The 23,619-nt window shown below is 55.1% G+C and overlaps 8 protein-coding genes across 8 annotated transcripts; 6 read left to right on the forward strand and 2 right to left on the reverse strand.

Annotated features, from left to right (window-relative positions):
- Window positions 1–2,464: 2,464 nt before the first annotated feature.
- On the forward strand, window positions 2,465–2,780 carry CCM_06276 (uncharacterized protein; the record flags this gene model as incomplete). Its single annotated transcript, XM_006671417.1, has 3 exons — window positions 2,465–2,585; window positions 2,645–2,661; window positions 2,694–2,780. The coding sequence occupies 3 exons, from the start codon at window positions 2,465–2,467 to the stop codon at window positions 2,778–2,780; spliced, it is 225 nt and encodes a 74-aa protein (XP_006671480.1).
- A 1,581-nt stretch (window positions 2,781–4,361) lies between these two features.
- Window positions 4,362–5,939, forward strand: CCM_06277 (uncharacterized protein; the record flags this gene model as incomplete). Its single annotated transcript, XM_006671418.1, has 1 exon — window positions 4,362–5,939. One exon carries the CDS (start codon window positions 4,362–4,364, stop codon window positions 5,937–5,939), a length of 1,578 nt encoding a protein of 525 aa, XP_006671481.1.
- Window positions 5,940–7,095: 1,156 nt separating this feature from the next.
- Window positions 7,096–9,870, reverse strand: CCM_06278 (vacuolar transporter chaperone 4; the record flags this gene model as incomplete). The annotated part of the gene is made up of 3 exons (XM_006671419.1): window positions 7,096–8,970; window positions 9,041–9,646; window positions 9,835–9,870. The coding sequence occupies 3 exons, from the start codon at window positions 9,868–9,870 to the stop codon at window positions 7,096–7,098; spliced, it is 2,517 nt and encodes an 838-aa protein (XP_006671482.1).
- Window positions 9,871–10,912: 1,042 nt separating this feature from the next.
- Window positions 10,913–12,226, forward strand: CCM_06279 (arginine N-methyltransferase (Rmt2), putative; the record flags this gene model as incomplete). The annotated part of the gene is made up of 1 exon (XM_006671420.1): window positions 10,913–12,226. One exon carries the CDS (start codon window positions 10,913–10,915, stop codon window positions 12,224–12,226), a length of 1,314 nt encoding a protein of 437 aa, XP_006671483.1.
- Window positions 12,227–12,464: 238 nt separating this feature from the next.
- Window positions 12,465–14,305, reverse strand: CCM_06280 (hexokinase; the record flags this gene model as incomplete). The annotated part of the gene is made up of 6 exons (XM_006671421.1): window positions 12,465–12,888; window positions 12,942–13,390; window positions 13,448–13,858; window positions 13,914–13,939; window positions 14,010–14,123; window positions 14,266–14,305. 6 exons carry the CDS (start codon window positions 14,303–14,305, stop codon window positions 12,465–12,467), a joined length of 1,464 nt encoding a protein of 487 aa, XP_006671484.1.
- A 1,737-nt stretch (window positions 14,306–16,042) lies between these two features.
- Window positions 16,043–17,439, forward strand: CCM_06281 (acetylglutamate kinase, putative; the record flags this gene model as incomplete). The annotated part of the gene is made up of 5 exons (XM_006671422.1): window positions 16,043–16,805; window positions 16,859–16,934; window positions 16,997–17,212; window positions 17,266–17,315; window positions 17,375–17,439. The coding sequence occupies 5 exons, from the start codon at window positions 16,043–16,045 to the stop codon at window positions 17,437–17,439; spliced, it is 1,170 nt and encodes a 389-aa protein (XP_006671485.1).
- Window positions 17,440–18,375: 936 nt separating this feature from the next.
- On the forward strand, window positions 18,376–19,937 carry CCM_06282 (oligosaccharyltransferase alpha subunit; the record flags this gene model as incomplete). Its single annotated transcript, XM_006671423.1, has 3 exons — window positions 18,376–18,710; window positions 18,773–19,609; window positions 19,661–19,937. 3 exons carry the CDS (start codon window positions 18,376–18,378, stop codon window positions 19,935–19,937), a joined length of 1,449 nt encoding a protein of 482 aa, XP_006671486.1.
- Window positions 19,938–20,495: 558 nt separating this feature from the next.
- CCM_06283 (sphingolipid long chain base-responsive protein PIL1) lies at window positions 20,496–23,294 on the forward strand (the record flags this gene model as incomplete). The annotated part of the gene is made up of 6 exons (XM_006671424.1): window positions 20,496–20,901; window positions 21,858–21,997; window positions 22,120–22,155; window positions 22,210–22,241; window positions 22,339–22,873; window positions 22,938–23,294. The coding sequence occupies 6 exons, from the start codon at window positions 20,496–20,498 to the stop codon at window positions 23,292–23,294; spliced, it is 1,506 nt and encodes a 501-aa protein (XP_006671487.1).
- Window positions 23,295–23,619: the final 325 nt, after the last annotated feature.

The raw sequence follows: 23,619 nt of genomic DNA on the forward strand, positions 1-23,619 counted from the left end.
GCCCGATATGAATTGCAGTTCCGTTCGTCGTCTTCCTGGACATTAACAGCGGTTCTATCGCCGTTTGTCTGCGCGCCGGCAGCCGAAATAGGGGTGGCGCGTCAGTCCTTCGACGTTGCCGTTTGCCGCGAGGGTCAAGTCGCAAAGGTTCGGTTCGATAAAATAGAATAAAAGAAGGAGGAGAAGCAGAATAAGAAATAATACAAAAGTTCGGGAGTGAAGACCAAGGGTAGAATAAAAAGAAGAATCTTCAATGTATCGTCCCCAATGTCGGAAAAAAAAGAAGGTCCAAGGTTGAAATCAAGCAGGGGCCGGGGGCAGGTGGCAAGATGATGCAAACGCCGCTCGCTTCCAGGAATAAGGTAATACCTTAGAATTACAGTCGTAACTACTGGTATTACAAAGTCAGCAAGCTTCGGATCGGCTGTCGTGCTCCACCGTCAAGATGGTCATTTGTGAATTTTGAGAAAAGGGGCATATTTTTTTTTCTTTGTATCCCGTCCGTTTCATCATCGTGGTTAATCTCGCCGCCCCCATACTCGCGCGTGCGATTAATTAACACCACTTTCGCCCTTCGTCCCCCATTTTTGTGTCCTCAGGCCATGCCTAGTCACATCACCTCATGCATGCACTTGACTGCACCTGCCCATTCCCTTTCATCTCCCTACTGATGACTGCCACTCTCTGCTTCAATATCACGACATCCCGCAGCTCCCGCTCCCGCTCCCGCTTCTCCTCATCCGCCACCTTGCGTGCCTCAAATACCTTGGCCTCCAGCGGCTCGATGACATGCACCCTTTACATGTCCCGCTGCGCCAGGAACTTGGCCCGATCGGACCAATCCTGCGGCACCCCCCCGCGGGGCCGCGACGTCCCAGCCGTTGGCCATGTACAGGCCGCCGACCCCCAGCACCACCGCCCGCCGCAGGGCCTCCCCGTGTGCCGGCGCCTCGTTGGGCACCGACAGGTTTGGCTCCCAGCATGTCATGACGCGGCTGTACTTGGCGATGTCTAGCATGCGGCAGCGGTCGATCCACGGGCCAAAGGTCTCAGCGAGGGACTTGGCGGGGAAGAGAGATTTCGATGCCATCGTAAAACGGCCTCAAGTCCCCGACCGTTAGTCCTAGACGCGCATGTTGTCAGCAGCGGAATACATTTCCGCCCTGCTCTCGCAGAAACAAGAGCAACGACATGCAACAGGAAGAGCAGGACAACGGGGCCGGCACGCACCTGTATCCGTATCGTATCAAAACGTGTGTTCGTAGATGTCTTGATTCGTAATGGTGAGAATGCTCGGTGGCAGGTACAGCCCTTCCCCGGGTTTGTATCAAGCTCTCGGCGGGCCTTGTAATCGGAAACGTCCATGTCGGCCGACTGTTCCACGTAGGTGCTCTACACACTCTAGGTAAAGCTGGGGAACATCGCAGCGACCTTGCTACAGATCCCGGACAATGCCCTTCATGAGAGAGGGGCTTGAAGCTAAATATACAGCCCAGACCGTGCGTGGCTTTCCTACCGTATCTATCTAAAGCGCGAGGCAGCCGGCTTTGAGAATTTCCATTAGCACTGTGGGCGTCTCGAACAGCTCTCGGCGTACAATCCACCCCGCGATAGATACTTCTTTTAATTGTGCCACTTTGAACGAACAACATTTCGCCGGTGGCTCGTCGAGTCGAGTTGCCGTCATCGACGACCAGCACAGGCGGATGTCCGAGCGGTCCTCCCTCTCCGGACAGCGCGGCGCGCCTCGGGTCTGGCGGGGACTTATGTCGACGCCAATCGCATCCGGCGCCAGCTCGAACCGATATTGGTACCCGTATGTATGCTTCTCTTGAACACGGCCCTATGGTTCGATGTCATGGGGCGAGCAGAGGCTTCGAGCTCCGCGGCGTGCTTAGCCTTGACGGCCGCGTGGCGCGAGGCAGTGAGTGATCCATCTCCGATAGTTCGAAACGAAACGGTGCGCCGGTTGCCAAGACTAGTCCGTAGTTTCTGGCGCTAGAGAGAATATAGTTGAGTGGCCTGGAATAGCAAGCGTCATCGTCGCGGCTCGTTGTTATAACTCGCACATCCGTGTAGCACAGTGGCGCGTTTGGATTGGCGACGCATCGTCATCGGTGCCTAACAATGAGATTCGAAGAGGAAGAGAAGATTTGGCTGACACGAAACTTGAGTCAAGACTCATCGCTTATATATAAGGATCAATACCGCGACGAGGACTACGAAGCGGGGTGGCGTGGAGGAGGATGGGCCTCCGTGGAAACAACGCCGCCACCAACATCTAGTTGCGTGATCCTACACGTTGCTAGACATGGGCTGCCAAAAGAAAGGGTACCTTGTCATGCTAACCTTTTTTGCCACATTCTTCTATCCATAACGGTGAGCTCAATGGTTGAGGCTTCTCCCTAATCGGTTCTACTACTAACATGTCAAAAGAAGTACCACCGAGAACCACGCAGCCAACATGGTCAAAGACTGTACCAAGCTTTTCTACAGCAAGAACGGCGACAATGATGTTGACCTTCAAAAATACATCACCGTAGAAGACTTTTCCACCTGGAACCGCGAAGCAGAGCGACGACTATGTAAGTCAATGGTCCTGCAAAGCGGGCCCGGAGCCGATCGGCTCTCTATGCTAAATCAGCTAGACATCAGAAAGAAGTAAGTACGACTTTAGCTCTTTTCACGTTCAGTATCTGAAAGGTGTCAATGAACTCTTGTCATTTGTCTCGTTCAGTCAAGACTGGCGTGGGGTGCCGGAACAAGTTGTCATACAATAGGTGGCACCTGTCAACGTAACACCACAAAACGGTCATCAATCGAAAGCGGCCAATTTCTCATTTATTATGCGCATGTTGTACGCCTTTGTGGCGCTCAGGGCAGCCTTCATTCCAACGTCTGGGTTGCCCTGGGATATGAATCAGTATCGGGTGTAGGCGGCATGGTACGGAACAAGGTGGTCGTGAGATGTGGAGTTGTGAAAGGAGCCGACTGCAGTAACTATGAGAAGAGAATTTTGGAGTTGTGGCATTACCTGACGAGTCGTGGCTCAATGACGATATTGTCTATTGTCATATGTGTTCTTGTCCAGCGTGTCCTTTTGTTCTGCACTTGGACGCTAGCACGCTACAAAGGTGATAACGGCCGTTGGCACTCTCCACTCTGGGTGCCGCAAATTCAGGCACAGGCTTTTTATAGGTCAATGCTGGGGCACAACGGCGGTGCAGTGAGAGCATGCATACTAACGTGGAAAAAGCATCATGGAGTCAAGGCGAGAGAGGCTTAACTTGATGAATGTCTCTTTATAATGTTAGCTAACTACTCGGTACAGATTAGAATTGAAACATAGAACAGACTTAACACATTCCCTGCACATGATCAAATCGTTAGCGGAAACAGCCGCGCCACTGTTTGTGGGTAGTTGGGCCAACCAGAGAGCATTCAATGGAAGACGATGACGGGGAATAATAGAGAGTATTAATGCATTTCTGAAACAGCCTCGGGCAGCCGTTTTGATGCCAAGTGCTGCCTCGTTCACAACCGCTCCCAGCGCTGAGAGCAGCGAATGACCAGCGGGCTGCAGCGCTGAAGTACAGAGAGGACAGTGCTACAAAGCAGAAAAACTCGAGAGGGTGGACGCTGTAAAGCACGGAAATACAGAGGGTACACCACTGAAAACGCCACCCGAAAAGCCCCCAAGTCCCTAAAAGTCTCCACATGCGCTACGGCACGCCCCATGGCCCACCAATAAGGCAGGTTGGCGGGCTGCTCCGCCATTTCCCTCTTCATTTCGCGATCCACCATCTGGCCATTCATCCGTTGCCTCGGAGTCGTCTTCACCCGCCGTCCATCCCACCCCCCAAATCCCAAGCTAAAACACCTCCTGGCATTGGACTGGCACTCGATCCTCGTCCCATCTGCTCTGCTGGGCCAACCCGGTAACTCGTGTCCCATCTTCAACACGGCCGATGGCAATCATTCTCTCCCTGTTGCGCTCAAACAAGAAACGACTACCAGGTACCCCATCGCCTGCCCCATACTTGTACTGATACTTGCTATATACAACGACCTCCTGGATCCCTCAATCTGGTGACATTAACCTGCCACCACCATAAACCCCTTGTTGCCTTTGCAGTGGCCATCGTCTGAACTCGAAACTTCCTGTGCTTTGGCCAAAATCTACAAGCGTTTCGCTCCTCGAGCGCCTCTACGTGCTCTTCCCCGACTGGCATCGCCAACATCCTCCAGCAATCGCCACGGCTTGTTGCAGCTCGCCGCCGGCATATCCGTCCGTCACACAATCTCTGATCTATTTTTCTGCAAGATAAACGGAACCACCTCCCCCGGAGGCTGATCTTGCCATGGCTGCCACCCAGAACCATCCGCCCTCGCCGGATCTCCCCCCCTCGCTGGCCGCTCTGGGTGCCTGCCCCGAGCTGTCCCGCTGCGTCTCGACCGCCTCGTCCCTCTCCCACAGCTCCCTCACCGAAGAGAGCTCGCGGGATTCCCTCGGCAGCAACCTCAACACCTCACGCCACTCCTCAGGCTCCTACCACTCGCGCCGGTCCGATGCCTCCCACGTCTCCCGACGCTCGACGCAGTCGGCCGACTCCAAGACGCGCCGACGTGGCTACATGAAGCCCCAGACCACCGACTTCGCCGCCAGCGCCCGATCCCGCGAGAGCGTCATGAGTCTCGGCAGCATCGCCCATTTACAATATTACTTTGCCCGCACCGGCTTGCTCGACGGCAAGGGCGGCCAGCTTGCCCGTAAGAAGCAGGCCAAGGTAGCCCTCGATCTGTCCGCCGTCGACAGCTCAGCAGACGTCACCAGACTTTCCTCCGACTTCGATTCCTCATACGCCTCCATAGGTAGCAGCCCGGACCTTACCTCGCAGGGCTTCGCGGCTACCATTACTGAGCCACCTGTGAAAGACGACGAGGACTACTACGACGAAGACAGCTTTACCGAGTCAGAATCTGGCATGCTCCCCCCCACGGTCAGCACATATCATCACAGAGAGACACCCATCCCGAGACCGCCAACGATAGTAGAACTCAAGGCCGAGCTGGAGTCGACACTTCGTGATGCCCAAAAGGCCCTCAAGGAGGCCGAGGCGAGAAAGGCCGGTGCCTATCTTGCAACCCCCGACGAGCCTGTGCTTCCGAACATGCCCGAAGAAAACTCGCAGGGCTGGTATGAGCTCCAAGGCATGCACATACTCGATGTCGTCACCCTCGCCATCCGCGCCGCCAAGATGTACTACACGGCCCATGAGCAGCCTGACCGTCTCGACTCTATCAAGTCAGAGAAGCAGGTCCGCTCCGACTTGCTCGCCGTCATGGAGGTCCTAAAACAGATGGCCATTCGTGGCTTTAAGGGAGGCATGAAGGAAGATGACACCAAGACCATGCTCGCCTGGACCGACAGCGTCTTTGACATTCTCACCAAGGAGGCGGCCATGGAGGCGGCCGAGACGAGCGAGCGCGCCAGCTGGACGTGGATATCCGGCGACTGGACCGGCCGCGAGCTTGCCCGCGAGCGCGCCTTTCTCGTTGCCATGGAGCCAGATGCCGCCACCACCCTGCCCCCATGGACGCCCGCGGCGGACGCGCCAACCCTGCCGACGCCATTCCTGGCGGCCATGCAGACGGGCCTGCGCCTCGTCACACTTCACAATGCCGCCGTGCACAAGTCGAAGCGGCGCTTTGGCGCCATTCCGACGTTCCACACCGACACGCAAAAACCCTACCGCTGCGCCGACAACCTCCGCTACTGGGTCAAGGCTGCCGAGCTGCGCTTCGAGGTGGTCCTGGCCGTGGACGCGCTGGCTGTAGCGTACGGCACAGATCGTCAGGCGTGGATTGCTTTCGAGGCAGCGATTGCCAAGTGGTGCCGGCGCGTCCGCGAGGAGATAACCAATGAGCTCAAGAAGTGAGTTGGGGGTGTTTGAAAGAATGCGCAAGACTGTTATACCCACGACACCGCCCTAAAGAGAGGGAATCTGGTGCGACTTTTTGTTCCTTTGTTCCTTTGTTCCTTTACGACTATTACGCCTGGGATTATTCGGAGTTGTTTTCTTCTATTCTTTGCCAGCTGCTACTTTTCCACTACTACTACTACTACACTACTACACTACTACACTACTACTGCTACCCTATTTTAGTACCGCTTTCTTTTTGGGACGAAGGATCAGGATATACACGGACTCGACACAGTCCTTTTTTTTTTTCTGTTTTTCCAAAGAGGATGGCAAAACAACATTGCATTTGCGGAGCCTTTTTTTCTTTTCTTCTTTTTTTCTTCCTTTGACATGGGTGGTGTTGTTTCTCTTCTTTATCACGGGTGGATTGTCGGGCTCTACAACCTGGTTCTTGTTTTCGTTTGATTATATTATCAGCCCTCTTTTTTGTTTCATCTACATGGCCTCTTCTTCTTTTTTTTTTAATACCTCCTTTTGTTGCTTTTCCCATCTTCATTTCTTGTTGTTTTTGGCGCTTGATTACGAAAAAGGTACAGACGTTCTTGTTCCATTCATTGCTGGGAGCGTCCTTTTATATCAAGTTGTCCAGAACCGAGCATGAGCTTTGTTTTTTTTCACGTTTTACGGGGAAAAGCCTATGCATACATCTATATACATCTTTAGATACCCTACTGGTCTTTTTTTTTTTCGTCTTCTTCTTTCTATACCAACTCGTTTCTCTTTTGTTTTTGTTCTTTCTCGAGACGAGTTCTTTTTATTAGCATCAGATAATATTTCTCCTCTTCTTTATTTGCAGATGCAAGACAACCGAGATAGTTCATCGGAACCAATTTTGAATAATGAGTATTGAAAGGACTTGAGCATGATATCTGAGGTAACTATGGTGTGTGTCAGGGATAACCTCCGTTGGAGTAATACTATAATATATCCTAAAAAGAAAACGCTTATAAAACACACTGGTACAGAGTCCGATCTTGCGGTTTTTTCTCCCTCATGTTTCCCCGTGTTTCCTTTCTCGCTCGACACACCATATTGTATACAAACAGTAACAAGAACAGTCGCAGAAACCAACACGTTGGGCCTCCATCCATTACACCACACCAAACAGCCCTCACCAAACAGCACGCTCCCGACCCTCGAAGCCAAAGTTGAGCGCCACGGCCAAAATCAGGGCCACGCAGAGGACGCTGGGCCCCCACTTGTCAAAGTAGCGCGCGGCTCGGCGGTTGCGAATGGCGTCGCTGCGATAGAGATACACGCCGACCGAGTAGAGCAGGCTGAGAATGGCAAGAAAGGTAAAGACGGCCGAGACCCAAAAGGACATGGGCGTCGGGTGGCTCTTCAGGTTGAGGAGCGTCATGGCAATGGTGCCAATATAAATAGAATACTCGAGCCAGCCGAGAAACGTGCGCTCGGCAGCGAAAAAGACTTTGGGCTCGACGCGCACGGGCACGTAAATCTTCTTGCCCTTGGGCGCTCGGAACTTCTTGGACTGAATCTGCTGATCGCCGAAAAGCATCTCCTGGCGCGCGCTACGCGACACTTGCGTGCTCCGCGGCCGAGGAACGACGGCCCAGAGGCCGCTGAGCACGGCCTGGCCGAACGCGTGGCCCTTGGTGGCGAACAGCTTAGAGTAGTAGTGCCATCCACCGATTCTTCGAGCCTCCTCTAGCTCGTAGTTTTCGTCGTACTCTTCGTCGGAGTCGTAGATGGGAAAGTCCTCGCTCACCGTGGGCAGATCCACCGTCTGATCCTCCATGTCGGTGGGCAGTCCTCGTCTGGATCGGTGTGAGGAGAATGGCCGGCCCGCGCTGGTCGACGGTCTGGCCACATCCTCATCCGAGTCGAAGTCCTCTTCGTCGTCATCCGACGTCGTCGTCGTGCCAGAAAGTCCGGCTCGGTGGATGCCAAAGTCGTGCGTTTGCGGCTTGCGGATATCAACGTCCATCTGGGGCATCCAAAAGGGCAGCAGGTTGATGCGGTCCGGGAACAAGCAGGCGCAGCCGTGGATAAACTTGGAGAATTTGGGCACGGCCTCGACGAGGTGCGAGGAGATGAGCTGACGAACCCACTCGGGCGGCTCCTGTCCCATTTGAGTCTGCAACTTGACCTCAAGGACGGCGTAGGGGAATCGGGCAATATCATCGGGAGGCAGTTGGGAGAATGGATAGTCAATGCCAATGTCCATGCGCCGCCAATTGTCACCGGAGCGGGCGTGGCCGTCCAGGTTGTCTTCGCGGACCATGGTCAGCTCGGTATCCAGCGAGATACGGACACGGGCATCGGCAGGAAGCTGAAACGCGGTGCGGTTGTAAAAGGAGCGGCAAACGGGCTTGTAGCCCTTTTTCAGGACCGAGTACTGCACCTCAGACGCAAGACGCTCGTCCTCGGCAATGGCTTTTTCCGACTTTTTGCCCTCCTTGCGCGCCTTTTCAAAAATGGCGCCAGGGAGAAGCTCGCCTCGCAGGTAAGAATTGACGTTCTTCTCCTTGAGGGCGAAGCGCGCCTTGACCGACTTTTCGCCGGTCCAATCCTCACGATGCGTCTTGCGCTCGACAAAAATGGTCTCGCTCTGCATGCCGCCATACCAGCGGAGACGGATGGCCTCGGCGCCTTCTGTTTTCTTCAGGCGACCCTCGTAGAGATCCCAGGTATCGGGATTGTCGTAGTAGATGGAGGTGATGGCCGAGTCCTGAGGGTCAAACTCCTTGCCGGCGTTGAAGACGAGAACGGGCAAGTGCTTGAGGATGATGAGCTTGAGCTCGGTGACGTTGTCGGGGTGCACCCAGTATTTGGTAGTTTGTCGGACGAAGCTGGCTTGGGAGCCACCGGCGGCGGAGTCGCCCTTGACGGGGTTGCCTCGGGTGCGGACGAGATCGTAGAGCTTTGACAGCTTGATGACGGAAGCATCGTAGTTTTCCTTGTAAAAGGGCTTGGCCTTGAGTCGGGTGTCGAAGGCGGGGCGCAGGTGCCAGCCGGTTTGCTTCTGCACGAGGGAAAGGATGGTTAGCCATGGCCGTGGACGTCGTTTCGAATGGGGGACATCGTCTTCTTACATCGTGCTTCTTGATAATCTTGTAGAAGCCAGTGTAGTTGAGCTGCACAAACTTGGCGAGGTCGTGGACATCGGCAATGATGTCGGACAGGTCCTCCTCGAGCAGGATAAACTCCTCCTCGCTGGGGCCTTCCTCGTTGAGGCCGCGCTCCTGGAGGCGGTTGACGACGTCGCGGACCTCGCGCTCCGAGACGGCAATGCGGCGGGAAATCTCCATGGCCTTGACCTGCTGCTTGGTGTGGACCTTTTCGAGCTCCGTCTCGAGGCGGCCTACGAAGCGCGTCTCGTCGTCCTCGCACCACTCGTTGGGGCCGACGCCGTCGGCCGGGGCAAGGCCCGTGGCGGTTTTGAGCTCCGACTTGAGGCCATTGTAGTCAATGTAGTACCATTGGTACTCGCGGATGACGCTGGACCGCAGCTGCTCGCCGAACTTCATGACGATGACACCGGGTCGGGCGCGAAAGGTGCCGGGGGGAGGGGTCGACCAGCGAGTGTTGATCTTTTTGAGGTCCTTGATAATCAGCATGCGGGCATGGCTGGGCGGCGGGCGCGAGAGATGGAGAGAGTTGGGCGGGTGGTGTGTGATGTGGGTGTGGAAACCAGCAGGCTAGGACGCAACCAGCGAAATGGATGGACAAGCAAGTCACTTAGGTAGGTCGCAGCGAGCGCGAGGTTGAAGAGGAGAAGAAGACGAGGAAAAATTCTCACCGGCCGAGGTTTTTTTTTCTTGTCCGCTAAAGATCCCGGACAATGGACGATAATACGTCGTTGGTTATGTAGATGCAGAAAACGGACCGGGCAGGCAACGTCAAGGTTCTGGCAGCGAACCATTGAAGACGAATTGGCGAATCAAAGCTGGCAGCACTGAAACGTGGTGATGAGGGGATGTGGCTGGCCTCTGCGTCCACTGGCCGCCCACTGCCCACTGAGCCCACCATGGTTCGACCACCGCGTCCACTGCAAGCACGCTGCAAGAAAACCTGCAAGCACCTGCAAGAGGCTACTACACCCACTGTACTAAACAGAGAGACCGAAGCGGGGAGGCCTCTGTTCGGCCTGGAACAGCTTCTTCTTCCCCAATTGCCCACTGCAGCCCTCGGTGTCGTTTCCGCCACCCACCGTGGGGGCTACGGCGGGCCAAAGAGGATCTGGCCCGCTGCAGCTGGGCCCGTTAATGCAACCTTGGAGCCCTGATCCCGGCTCATCGCTCATCATCCGCCGTTGCTGCAGCCTTTAAATATTTACACCAGTGGTATCTGTACGTTATCGCTAGCGTCACACACATTGTCAATATGTACAATCGGCTAGGCCGTATCTGTCTAGCCAACAGACCCTTCGAAACTCGGCCGTTTTGGGCAGAAAAGTTGTCATCGTTTGACATATTTTTTTCTCTCAAGGTTTCGCAGTTTGTTTTCTTTCTATACAAACATGTTTCGTGTTGACATATATGGTCTCTATTCCCTACATCATGCCTATAGAACGGTTCATAGCAGGACCTTGATACCGTCATTGTCCGCCTTGATGAACCCCCAGTAACCAGGTTTTGAATACGCGCATGGCCAGGACCGCCAAATACTACATCCTTTGTTTTGGATATAAAAAAAGACTTTGAAATGTTCCAGCACGTAGAGTTTCTGTAGCCGCTCCTACCATGGGCGTCTGCGCCAACCCATCACTCAGTACTGCCGCCGTTGCCCGCACCGCTCGCTGCCCCTCCAAATTTGGAGATGCCGCCACTAAAAAAAACCCTGCTGCCCAAGTTGTAAATACAGCTTTCCAGAAACCAGGTTGCGCCACACTCTTTTGCGCACGGCTGTCGTCTTTCGCTCAGGATCTACTCTGCGCAGGAACCCACCCTTTCTTATCCTCCAACATGCCCGACTACGACGACGCCCTCGAGGCGCGCATCCCAACCACGTCCCCCGACGCCGTGCGCGAGCTCCTGCTGCACGCCTGGTCGCGCGACCTGCCCGCCCTCAAGACGCTCCTCGCCGCGCGCCCCGGCGCCGCCAGCGAGCAGGATCCGACGACCGGCGAGACGCCCCTGCACGCCGTCGTCCGCGGCTGCGGCCCGGCCGCCGACGAGGAGGAAGAGGACGGCGGGGCGGTGGTGGAAGAGGCCCGCGCCTGCATCCAGGAACTCTTCTACGGCGGCGCCATCTGGAACGACGTCGACAACCACAACGAGACGCCCGGGTGCACCGCCGCGCGCCTCGGCCAGACCGCGCTGTACCGCATGTTTGTCGAGGCGGGCGTGCGCGCGGAGATGCTGTTTGGGCTGATGAACGAGTACGAGCAGCTGTCGTCTGCCGGGGAGGACGAGGACGAGGAGGAGGGGCAGGGTGAGGAAGACGCTACGCAGGATATGGAAGGAGAAGAAAAGTACGAGGCGGAAGCGGACAAGGCGGACGAGGAAATGACGGCAACAGCTCCTGCGCAGTTTGTGCCTCCGGACGCGGGTGAAAAGACAGTCACCAGCGATGAGTACCTGCAGTCCACCATTACATACGACGGCGACAAGCTTCTCGACGACGACCTCAACGGCGTCATGATGGCCTGGGAGACGGACATTATGCAGCGCTCCGTCGCCAGCCTCCTGCCGCCGTCCCCCGCCAGCACCGGCCCGCGCATCCTCAACATTGGCTTCGGCATGGGCATCATCGACGGTCTCTTCGCCGCGCACGCCCCGTCCAAGCACCACATCATCGAAGCGCACCCGGGCGTCCTCTCCCACGTCGGCGAGACCGCTTTCGGCGCCGCCTGGGAAGCCCGCAGCCCCGCGCCCGGAGCCTTTCAGATGCTCCCCGGCAAGTGGCAGGACGTGGTGCCGACGCTCGTTGCCCGCGGCGAGCTGTACGACGCCATCTACTTTGACACATTTGGGGAGGACTACGCGGAGCTGCGCACGTTTTTTACGGAGCACGTGCCCGTGCTGCTCGACATGGACGGCCGGTTCGGCTTCTTCAACGGGCTCGGCGCCGATCGGCGCGTGTGCTACGATGTGTACGCGCAGGTCGTGGAGATGCACGCGTCCGAGGCTGGGCTAGATGTCGAGTGGGAGACGGTCGAGGTGGACATGAGCGAGCTTAACGAGGACGGTAAGGGCGCGTGGGAAGGCGTTCGTAGACGGTACTGGACGTTGGACAGTAAGTTTCTTGACCCGCCTTGCTACTGTGAATTGCGCTAACATCTCCGTTTCTTAGCATATAAACTGCCCACATGTACATTCATGGGCTAGACATGACGCTTTCATGACGATATTCTTCTTATACCTATTTACGTTTGATGATAGACGCGTACATGCGTGCACCAAAGTACAGGCTGTAGAGTGCTGCATCCAAAAGGAGTGAGATGGATGATACAACATCACTATATTTTAATTTTATCTGGCCATGTTTTCTTTTCTTTTCATGCCCATAGTCCGTCTATTTGAAGCGCTCCGGGTGAAGAATGCCCGCCAGGTTGCCCTGCTGCGCACGCTTCAGGGTCAAGGCGGCAATCAGAGCGGCACCGACACCACTGCCGTCTTCGGCGGCAAGAATTTCAACCGGGTCCTCGGCTTTGGCATCAGTCTTGTCGGGCCAGTCAAGAATCTCCTTCAGGGCCTGCGCTCCACGAGCCTTGAAGTGAGGGTACTTATTGAAGACGGAGCCGTCGGCACCGACGTGGCAGGTCTTGAAGTTCTTCTTCTTGCAAATGGCAGCGACACCGCAGGAAGCGAGACGGGCGGCGCGGGTACCGATCAGCTCAGCGAGGCGGCGGATCAGCTCAAGCTCGGGGCCGGTGACATTGATTTGCAACTTGTTTGCAAACAGGTCGAACGTCTCCTGTAAGTTCTCGAAAGGATCCCTGGAGCCCGGTAGTTAGACGGCATGCCTCAGTAGCAGAACGATGTGACTCACTCCTCAATAGCCGAAAGGAACGAAGCGTCGAGGCTGTAGGCCTTGCGCAGACAGTTGATGTCCTGTCCCTGAAAGAGGTGCTTTTCGTTATGCAGATCGACAAGGGCAAGGCGGAAAATCTCGCCAAGGTAGAGACCTGCAATCATTTTCTCAAACGCCTGTTGGCCAGGGCGGGGTGACTCCTCATCAATGATGACATCGTACTTGGTACGGGGTAGAATCTTGTGCTCATTGTCAAAGGCACCCCACTCGCAGTTGATGGCCATTTCCATGTCATCAGGTAGACCCATGTCGGCAAGCTTGGGGATCGAACCGCAGTGTTCGACGTACGCGGCGTTGCAGCCGGTGCCGAAGATGCAGCCAATCTTCATGGTAGGGTCAGTATAGGCCGAGGCCATGAGCGTTCCGGTGGTGTCATTAATAAGAGCAGTCAGTTGAATGGGAACACCCTACATACAGGTCAGCAAGCTACCAGAGTACGAGAGAGTGAGGCATATTAGACATACACGCTTGGCAAGAGCAGCCTCGAACATGGGAACGACATCCTGGCCCTCGACGCCGTCAATGTCAAAGCCCTTGGTCCATCGCTGCAAGATACCCGCGTCAATGTAGTTCTGGGTAGCGGGGTAAGAAAAGGTGAACCCCAAGGGCAAGGTGCCAATGTTCTTGGTGTCACCATGGTGGGTTTCGAGGAACTGGTGGAGACAGTCGGCAATGTACTCCCACAGCTCATCGCTCTTGCCAGTCTTGAGCTCTTCAGGCATCTTGTACTTGGACTGGATAATGTCAAACTCGGACCTCTTATCTGTAAGGGTGATTTGGCAGACGCGCAGGTTGGTGCCGCCCATGTCGAGGGCGAGGAAGGTGCCAGTCTCATTGCCATCGGGATACGACATGACCCAAGTAGGGTTCATGGGCTGGAGATCTGTTAGCCTGAGTTACAGTAGTTGGTGTAGATTCATATATGCTTACAATGCTGCCACCCTCTTTGGTGAGGCCTGAGAAGACGGTTAGTGGCTGGTGTTGGTTGGCGCAATCTGGCTGGTTTAATTCGGGCGCGGCACAAACCCTTGGTAAGCTCGGAGACGAAGTGCTCTGTGATGGCCTTGAGCTTGGCAGTGTCGACCGTAAAGAGCTCCTCAATGTTCCGGATCGCCTCCATGGTGTCCTTGGGAACATCGGCTTTCGACCCTCAGTGGTTGTTAGCTTCTAGTGCAGCAGCGGATGGTCGTCACAATCCCAGGAGCGTCTTGCATCGGTGAAAAGACGTTGACAAAGTTCGATTCAATATTTTTCCGCCGTAGTAGCAGTATCCGGGGCGTACCTTTTCTAGAGGGCGGAGCGCGAGGACCTAGGCCAACCATTTTTGAGTGCGTCGCGGGGTATGGAGGGGTAGCTTCTGTACGGGTCGACCGGGCGAGGTTGCCGCCTGCAGGAGGTTAACGATGGTGAAAAGGAGCGGTGGGTACGGTTCGCGGGAGGCAAGAAAAAGGGATCGAACCGTCGGTTGGGGTGACGATGAGGGATTGGTTCCGTTGGCGAGGTTGGTCGGGTTGCAAGATACAAAATTGGGCGAAGACAAAAGGCTGCGAGTTTATCGCTGTCTGAGTCGGACCGGCAGCTGGGCACTACTTTAGTTGGGCCGGGAGTGGCGTCAAACCTGCCACCACCAATGGACTGGCGGCTCAACAGTCGTGCACAGTCACCAGCAGACAAAATAAACCGCCGGTCATTAGTAACCTGACTATCTTTCTTTTGTTTTAGTTCCTTCATCGTTGTTCTTCTCAGTCTAGTTTTTCTCACTTATCCTTCTGCTCGCTTTTATAGTATTGATCCCCTCCATTATATTTCCCCTTCTCCCTTCTAAAACTAAAGCTTTTAAATATAGTATGACTACCTATTTCATGCATTTTTTTATCCTTTAATATAGAACTGAGTAAGTTTTAGTATTCCGGCGCTGCCGCTGCTACTCGACGCTGTTTCAAGAATGAAATACCTGGTGCTGATTGGCACCGACATAACCTACCTACAACGTCGAGTCCGCAGTGCAGCTTGGCATTTATCTTGTGCAACAATTGCCGGATTGTTTGATTCTCACATTGTGCTTGAATTCCACTCAAATACCTCCACCCCCGAGACTGGTAGTGTGGTAAGACTCGAACCTGCGAGAAGTGTTTCCACGTTCCATTCTCTAATGCGCGGGGGCTTACCTAACCAACACACATTCACAGTTAGCTGAATGCATCGGACTGCTACCACCTGGCCTTTCTATATTGAGCAAATCATAGAAATGAGGGACACAATCTGCACCAAGCTCTCTACCTAACGTTTTGCGTCAAATGTAGTCGCAGACAAGTCGAAATGTACAACCGCGATTAGCTTTGTCGTGAAGACTCAACACCCGTCGCCGAACTGAATCTTGCGCACCACGTCAACTGGTGAGCCACTGGTGACCTGACAGGCTCATGTGATCGGCGGCGATGCTGCAAAAACAGCGCATCGCAGCGGAGATCAGGCCACACAAGCCGTGTGTCGGTCTTTCATTGGAGCAGACCGGCAGTCTGACAGAACAAAGCCAATTTGTTTATCGGGCAACCAAATGCGCCACACTCAACCACTGACGTGTGGCGTGTGGCGTGGTTTTCAGTTGAAACAGGACGATGGAAATATCGTTTCGCAACTTAATTCTAAGCACAATGTACGGATTCAGCAATATAATCTTAAGAACAGGCGAAATAAGCTTTAGTTATATGCTTATCAATGGAAAGAAGACAATTTCTCGAGTCTTACGACGAGACGCAAGGCTGGATCTTGCCAATTCCAACGACGATGGCTTTGATCGAGTTATCACTATCATCAGCTAGAATTCAATTCTCCGTTTTCTTATAATTGCAACTCTGGAAACCGGCTCGAGAGTCCCTAGTCTGGTACCTGTGATGGTTTGCCCCTTCCCCCGGACCCCGATTTCGGACCCAGTACCCCGGCCACTAACAAGCCTCGCAGTCACCCCAGACTCGAGCCGCGCTACAAATTGGCCCCCCGTCCATCTCATCTCCTCCCCCCAACATCGCGGCCAATTGAGAACCCCCTCTACTGGAACTATGTTGTCTGCCACGTCCGGGGCGGTGCGCATCGGCGCCCGTCGCCTCGCGCCGCGCGCCACCTCGATTGTTGCCGCCGCGCCGTCCTCATCCTCGCGCGGCGTCGTCCCCGCCGGCCAGGCCCGCCGCGCCCTCTCCTCGACAGCCCGGCTCGCCTACGCGCTCAACACGAACCCGAACCCGCCGCTGGGCAAGAAGAATGCCTCCAACGAGGCCCCGACGCGCATCGGCCTCATCGGCGCCCGCGGCTACACCGGCCAGGCCCTGATTGACCTGCTCAACAACCACCCCAACATGGATCTGCGGCACGTCTCGTCGCGCGAGCTCAGCGGCCAGGACCTCAAGGGCTACACCAAGCGCAAGGTCGTCTACGAGAACCTCTCGCCAGAGGACGTCGTCCGCCTGGACAAGAACGGCCAGGTCGACTGCTGGATCATGGCCCTCCCCAACGGCGTCTGCAAGCCGTATATCGAGGCGCTGGGCCAGACCCCCAGCGTCATCGTGGACATTTCGGCCGACTACCGATTTGATAACGCGTGGGCGTATGGCCTTCCTGAGCTGCTGGCACGGCCCAAGATTGCCCAGTCGACGCGCATCAGCACACCTGGGTGCTACTCCACGGCCGCCTTGCTGGCTCTCAACCCCATCCTGGAGCATCTGGGTGACTCGCCCAGCATTTTTGGTGTATCGGGCTACAGCGGAGCTGGCACCAAGCCCTCTCCGAAGAACGACCTTGCCCTGCTCCATGATAACCTTCTGCCTTGTAAGAATAGACATGTCGCGAGTGTCTTGTTACAAAAGCTAATATCTTGTCAGACAGTCTAATTGGTCACATGCACGAGCGGGAAATCAACCACCAGCTTGGTATTTCGGCCGCTTTTATTCCCCATTGGTCCGTTGTTTCTCCTTCTTCTCCGTTTTTTGTCTGTATCTACAATACTGACGAAGATCCAGCGCCTCGTGGTTCCGTGGCATTCATCTGACCATCAATGTCCCCTTGAATAAGACAATGACCTCTCGCGATATCCGCCAAATCTTCCAAGACCGGTATGCGGGCGAGAAGCTTGTCAAAGTTGTCGGCGAAGCGCCGCTTGTCAGGGCCATCCAAAACAAGCACGGTGTTGAGATTGGTGGTTTCGCTGTTGATAGCACTGGCCAGCGCGTCGTCGTGTAAGTCTTCTCCTTTGAGTCACACACGATTCTGTGTAGCTAATATGTGGTAGTTGTGCCACCATTGACAACCTCAACAAGGGTGCTGCTACCCAGTGCTTGCGTAAGTGATGCGTGATTTGATGAAAAAAGTACCTTGTCCTTCCGCTAACACCAATATAGAGAACATGAATCTCGCGCTCGGATACGATGAATACCAGGGAGTTCCTCTGGAGAAACTCAGTTAGTGGCCGTCAACAGCGTATTCGTCAACCGAGACTTCGAGCTCAGCTGCCAGCAATGAGTCGAAACGTACTACTAAGGCTATTTCATAGCGGTTATTTATCCGAAGAGCAATACAACCTACGGGCTGAAGGGCATGGTTGTCGCCGCTATAACTTGATACTTTAGGTATGTCGCCATTGAGACATGGCAGTGTATGTAACTAGTTCAACGGGGTGTTGCTCAGAAAATATTATGTGTGCGTGTTCTTTCCCATTTAGAGCGAAGAGTCCATATGCCTGTTGAATTGTGCTTTGGTACCTAGGTTGCTAGGTAGGTAGTGAAAGGTGTGCGTTCCATGGTGGGTGAAACGCGGTCCAGGATCTCGAATCCCACTGCCGCCACAACAGCCTATGTAATTTAAAAGGAGCTGTAATTCCCTCATCTGCTCAAGTATGCGGAAAAGCTCCATGGCCACGCTCTTTTTCTGTTCAGCAGAGCTGGTAGTTCCTGACAGAGTTGATCTGGGCAGTGGAGGTGAGTGCTGTAACTACTAGCTAGGTAGGCAGGTACATGCCTTATAAAAGGAGCCAGTTGGGTGATGAAGAATGTACCTCGGGGCACCATTTCAGGCAGGACCAAAACTATTTCATTTTCAGGCTATCCGGACCTTTAAAAGAATTAATGAGGTAATAATAATAAGAAGAAGCTAATGTAAGTTTCCATCCATGGCTCAGTGATCGCTGGAAATCGGAAGCGGGTCAATGTTCTGCCTGTACCTGGCGGCCAGCAGGCTGTGATTGGCCAGGAGCTAACAGGGGAGCTACTGCGACTCAAGGAGCAACGTATGCCTTTAATAATTAGACGGCCATCCTCAAGAGTCCACGACTGAGAAGCACTGTCCCTCCACGTACACGGCACTGCGCAAAGTCAATGAACAGCCGCGCTCGCCAATCGCCATCATGAAGCTCTTGTCCGTCGCAGCGGCCGTTGCCGGCCTGCTGTCGCCCGTCATGGCTGCCGCGTCCTCCCAGAGCGCCAAGCTGCCCGCCGACTTCAAGCCTCCCCAGGTCTTCCAGAATGCCAACCTGGTGCACGTCATCTCGCTCGAGAAGAACTACGCCAAGGAACAGATCAATGTGGCCATTGAGAATGTGTCCAAGGAACCGCAGGATGAATACTATGTCCCCTTTACCTCGTCGCAGATGGGCCGTGTCGGCGGCTTCGAGGTTAAGGACCGCAAGGATGACCAGGCAGGCCCGTTTGCAGTCGAGGTGGTTGAATACGACCCCAACAGGTAGGATACTACTCGCTTCTGCACCCAGTTTCTCAGTGTATGCTGACCATGACGTCCCTCAGCGATACCCAATATTACCGAATTCGCCTCCCCAAGCCTCTAAAGGCTGGTGCACAGCAAACCCTCGGCATCACCTACTTCTACCTCGACGCGTACCGCCCGCTCCCGGCGATGATTGAACAGGACGAAACGCAATACCTGGTGCACGACTTTTCCGTCTTTGCCCCGTCGGCCTACAAGACGAGCAAGCAAAAGACGGAAGTCAAGTCAGCATCCGCCACGATCCCCGACTACACCAAGGTCGACAAGTTCCCCCAGAAGCAGGGCACCAAGCTGACGTACGGGCCCTTTGACGAGCAGCCCGCTGGTGCCGTGTCGCCCGCCCAGATCCGCTTCGAGTTCGCCAAGCCGGTCACCCACATCTCGGCTCTGGAGCGCGAGGTCGAGGTCAGCCACTGGGGCGGAAACGTCGCCTTTGAGGAGCACTACACGCTGGAGCACCGCGGCGCCAACCTCTCGGCTCCGTTCAACCGGGCCAAGTGGACGCAGTCGCAGTACTTTAACCGCGGCTCCACGGCGGCGCTCAAGGAGCTCCGCGTGCCTCTCCAGATTGGCGCGGTGGACCCTTACTTTACCGATGTCATTGGCAACGTGTCTACTTCGCGGTTTAGGAGCAACAAGCGCGAGGCGCTCCTTGAGCTGAAGCCCCGCTACCCCATCTTTGGCGGTTGGAAGTACCCCTTTACAATTGGCTGGAACATGAATGCGGCCAGCATCTTACGCCGCACGGCCGCTGGCGGCACTGTGCTCAAGGTGCCTTTCCTGGAAGGCCCCAAGCAGGCCGAGGGTGTCGAGTATAGCCGCATCAACCTACGTGTTCTTCTGCCCGAGGGTGCTGAGTGGGTGATGATGATACTTACTGGGTCATTCGTATGCTAACTTTTGGGCAGGAACGTCAAGTTCTTCACCGATGTCCCCCAGTCGTCGATTGTCGAGACGTCTGTGGACGTTGTGAAGACGTATTTGGATACTGTCGGCCGCACGTCGGTCACGATTAAGGCAGTAAATCTGGTGGACGAATTCCGCGACCGCCACCTCATCATTTCTTATGACGTGACACTCCTCTCGTCGCTGCGCAAGCCGGTTGTGATTTTCGCGAGCATTGTGTCTCTGTTTTTCACGGCGTGGGCCATTGGTAACATCAAGGTTGGATTTGACAAGAAGTAAAGGGCAGAAAGGCGGTAGACACATGTGAAAAGGGGAATCTGAGAGATGAGGGCAATATAGAGACTCTGTACCATTGTAAAATGCAAAACTGATAGCCTTGAAATGAAAAGTCTGGCTGAAACAGACCAATGAGCGAAGTTGTCCGGGAATAGGCCTGGGTTTTGAATCCAGGCTCTGTTCACTAGCGTCTAGGCGAGCAGCGATGACTGGGAGCCAGTGACGATGGCATGGCATGACGAATGACGGGGGGCGACCGCGCCACACTTTTAGCCGGTGGCTTGGCATCAGCTTGTTGGTGCAAGTGAGGGTACGACAGCATGGTTGACGTATACTCTGAAGGAAGCGAATTCCGCGCAGTGCAAAAAGCTGGTAGTTGTCAGTATATATAAATATATAAGCTGGTGCTGGACGTCTCATTGACACATAATCGGCCCTGTTTCTTCCATACTTTCTCTACACACCACCCACTAGAGCATTCTTTCGCATTGTCACTCGCATTGAACATTGGCACCTACACTCATCCCAATCACAAACACACACCACCACATCGCAGCAGCCATGTGTTTCGGCGGCTCAAGACGCAACTACGGTGACGACGTCATCCCGGCACGACCGTACGGCGGCGGCGGCGGACAATACTACGGAGGTGGTGGTTACGGCGGTGGCCAGTACAACAAGTACAACAACGGCGGCGGCGGCGGCATGGGCATGCTCGGGGGCGGTGGTGGCCGGCCGGGAGGCGGTGGTGGCCTGGGCATGCTGGGCGGCTTGCTGGGCGGAGGACGACGTCCTGGCGGCGGCGGCGGCATGGGAATGAACATGGGCCCGATGGGCGGGGGTGGTGGTGGTTTCGGGGGCCATCACGGCGGCGGACATCACCATGGCGGGGGTGGTGGTGGTTTCGGCGGGCATCATGGAGGGCATCATGGCGGGGGTGGTGGTTTTGGCGGGCATCATGGCGGTGGTGGGCATCATGGCGGAGGGGGTCATCACGGTGGTGGGCATCATGGCGGTGGTTTTTAAGCGGCGTTGAGTCCAAGTTGAAGGGTTGATGAGGACGCGTATCCATGAGCGCACCAATCATACACACACACACACACACACACACACACACACGACAGAAATTTGCGTTTTCTATTAGGAGAGATCAGGCACCCCTCACAGAATAGCATTCTACCTTTTTTCCTTTTCGGCTTCCTGGGCGGGATTGGCGTTGTGGCATGTCTCTGGTGTATATACAAGTAGGTTTGTGAGAATTACGGGGCCGTTGGCCATGACGCAAGACAAGCTCAAGGCGGGAAATGAAGACGGCTCTGGTCAGAATTTAACAGATTAGATGATATTACATCATTCAAGTCGACTTTTTATCTCTGTACCCTTGCTCGATTATCGTGCTTGCTCCGTGACCGAGATGCTGGTGCTACTTGTGTCGCACGGATGTAAGCGCCCGCCTACATGATGGGCGGGAGAATAGAATGACATTGAGTCACTTGTTGTGGCAATTATCCAAGCAAGCTCTCGCGAGCGCCGAAGAAATGGACCTCAATTATCAAGGCTTTTTCCAGGTCGCAGGCAGCATTGGCTGTGAAGTTGTCCAGTTGAGTCGGACGTACCGCAGGCTAATAACGGTAGGCGGGGGCGGGGTTCGCAGTCATTTGCTGGCTTTTGCCGTGAACGAAAGGGGGGGGGGCGTTGGATGACATCATGACAACATCCCCCTCGCCTACGCCTTCAGCAAGAACCAAGGCCGCTGCGTTCATCTACTAGCCGCCACTCCTAGCCAAGTTTCAATCCGTCTCTAACTGCCTACCCTACCTGGCAAACTGTTGGAGCTGGCGCCGCCCTAGCCTCGTCATAGCTGCATCCCTACTTTACTCATTGTCCACCTCTTCTTAAATACGCGCCCGTAGCCTTGCACAGCTGGGCTCCGCCATCGTTGTCGATCACATCTGCACCTGCACGTTGAGCTCGACATTTTTTACCCCAAGCTTCATCCTTACTTCGCCCGTAAGACATACTTTGCTACACAATCATTTCGAGAGCTCACTAGTAAGCCTCAAGTAAGTCGCCACTGCCCGCGCTGCCCTGGGATCAGCTTCCTGCCGCGCTGAAGACTGCGCAAAGCCGAGCCGCCCGCAGCTTCCGCCACCCAGCGAGACAGCTCTTTACTAACACGCGGCAGCTTTCTTTGACCCTTTCACGGTACCTCCTTCACAATGTAAGTCGTTACAGCTCTTAAGAGTTCTCTTTACCCACCCACCCTCTACTCTAGCCTGGCACTTTGCCTGGTCCAAACTATGCCCCGTTGCAGCTTCGACGACGCCGCTCTCATGCGCCTCTTCTCAAGCCGACGATCCTCCTCCCATAGTGACCCCCTGACTGACACGGGACCCTCCCCCAGGAATCGCGCCTTTTCGATCCGCTCCGGCAGCTCCAACAAGGGCTCAGGCTCCGGCGGCGGCAGCAGCAGCAAGATGGGCGGCTTCTCGCTCAACTCGCTTCGCGGTACCGTGCAGCCTGAGCTGTCCAAGAAGCTCTTCCGCCTCATCAAGTCGGAGAACAACCTGATCAACGCCCACGAGGCGGCCGGTCGCGAGCGCGTCTCGATTGCCACGCAGCTGTCCGAGTGGGGCGAGCACACGGGCGACGATGCCATCAGCGACGTCTCGGACAAAGTTGGCGTCATCCTCAGCGAGATTGGCGAGCAGGAAGACTCATACGCCCACGCCATTGACGACTCGCGCGGCTACCTCAAGGCTATCCGTAACACGGAGAAGAGCGTGCAGCCCAGCCGCGACGGCAAGGCCAAGATTGCCGACGAGATTCAGCGTCTGAAGCTCAAGGAACCCGAGAGCGCCAAGCTGGTCGTTCTTGAGCAGGAGCTTGTCCGCGCCGAGGCTGAGAACCTCGTCGCTGAGGCTCAACTCACCAATGTCGTACGTTGAAACCACGATTATGTCATTGTCCATTACGGAGCCGTACTAACGTCGCCGGCCACAGACTCGCCAGAAGCTCAAGGAAGCCTACGAGGCCGAGTTTGCCGCCACCATTGAGCGCGCCGAGAAGCAGATTATCCTGGCCAAGCACGGTCGCCGTCTGCTCCAGCTTCTCGATGACACGCCCGTTGTCCCTGGTGATGCCAAGCCCGTCTACCACCACGGCAGCCAGGCCCGCCAGGTGCTCAACGACGCCGAGGACGACCTCCGCGACTGGCAGCCAGAGACGGACCACTACGCCGCGGAGAGTGCTGGTTCCGGAACCGCCGAGGCCCATAGCGGCGTCGATACTGAGGAGCAGACCAAGGCCCCTGAGCTCAAGGTGCATGATGCGGCTACTGAAAAGCCCACTGCAGCGTAATAGGAGCAATGCCGAGTTTTGCCTGATTGATACCGGATGCTACTGTTTTGAGAGGATTACCTGTAACTGGTTTCGCGTTTTGATTTGGAGGGCAGCTGTTTCAACGGAGTATATGATTTGTCCATGATTTTGATAGGAATGGGGCTATGAATTATGTAATGTCTGTTGTTCTCTGTGCATTTGCGTAAATGATGGTGTTGTGTGTGATTGTCCGTCCTATGTAGCGGCCAAATTGCCTTATCTCAGATATCAAGTTATTAGCGTGGATCGCGCCAGTTTTCAGCCTCAAGGGTCCGTTCAATCAATGCCTGAGGGCGACAAGCCG

The sequence above is a fragment of the Cordyceps militaris genome (assembly GCF_000225605.1).
Source record: "Cordyceps militaris CM01 unplaced genomic scaffold CCM_S00004, whole genome shotgun sequence".
Classification (NCBI taxonomy): domain Eukaryota; kingdom Fungi; phylum Ascomycota; class Sordariomycetes; order Hypocreales; family Cordycipitaceae; genus Cordyceps; species Cordyceps militaris.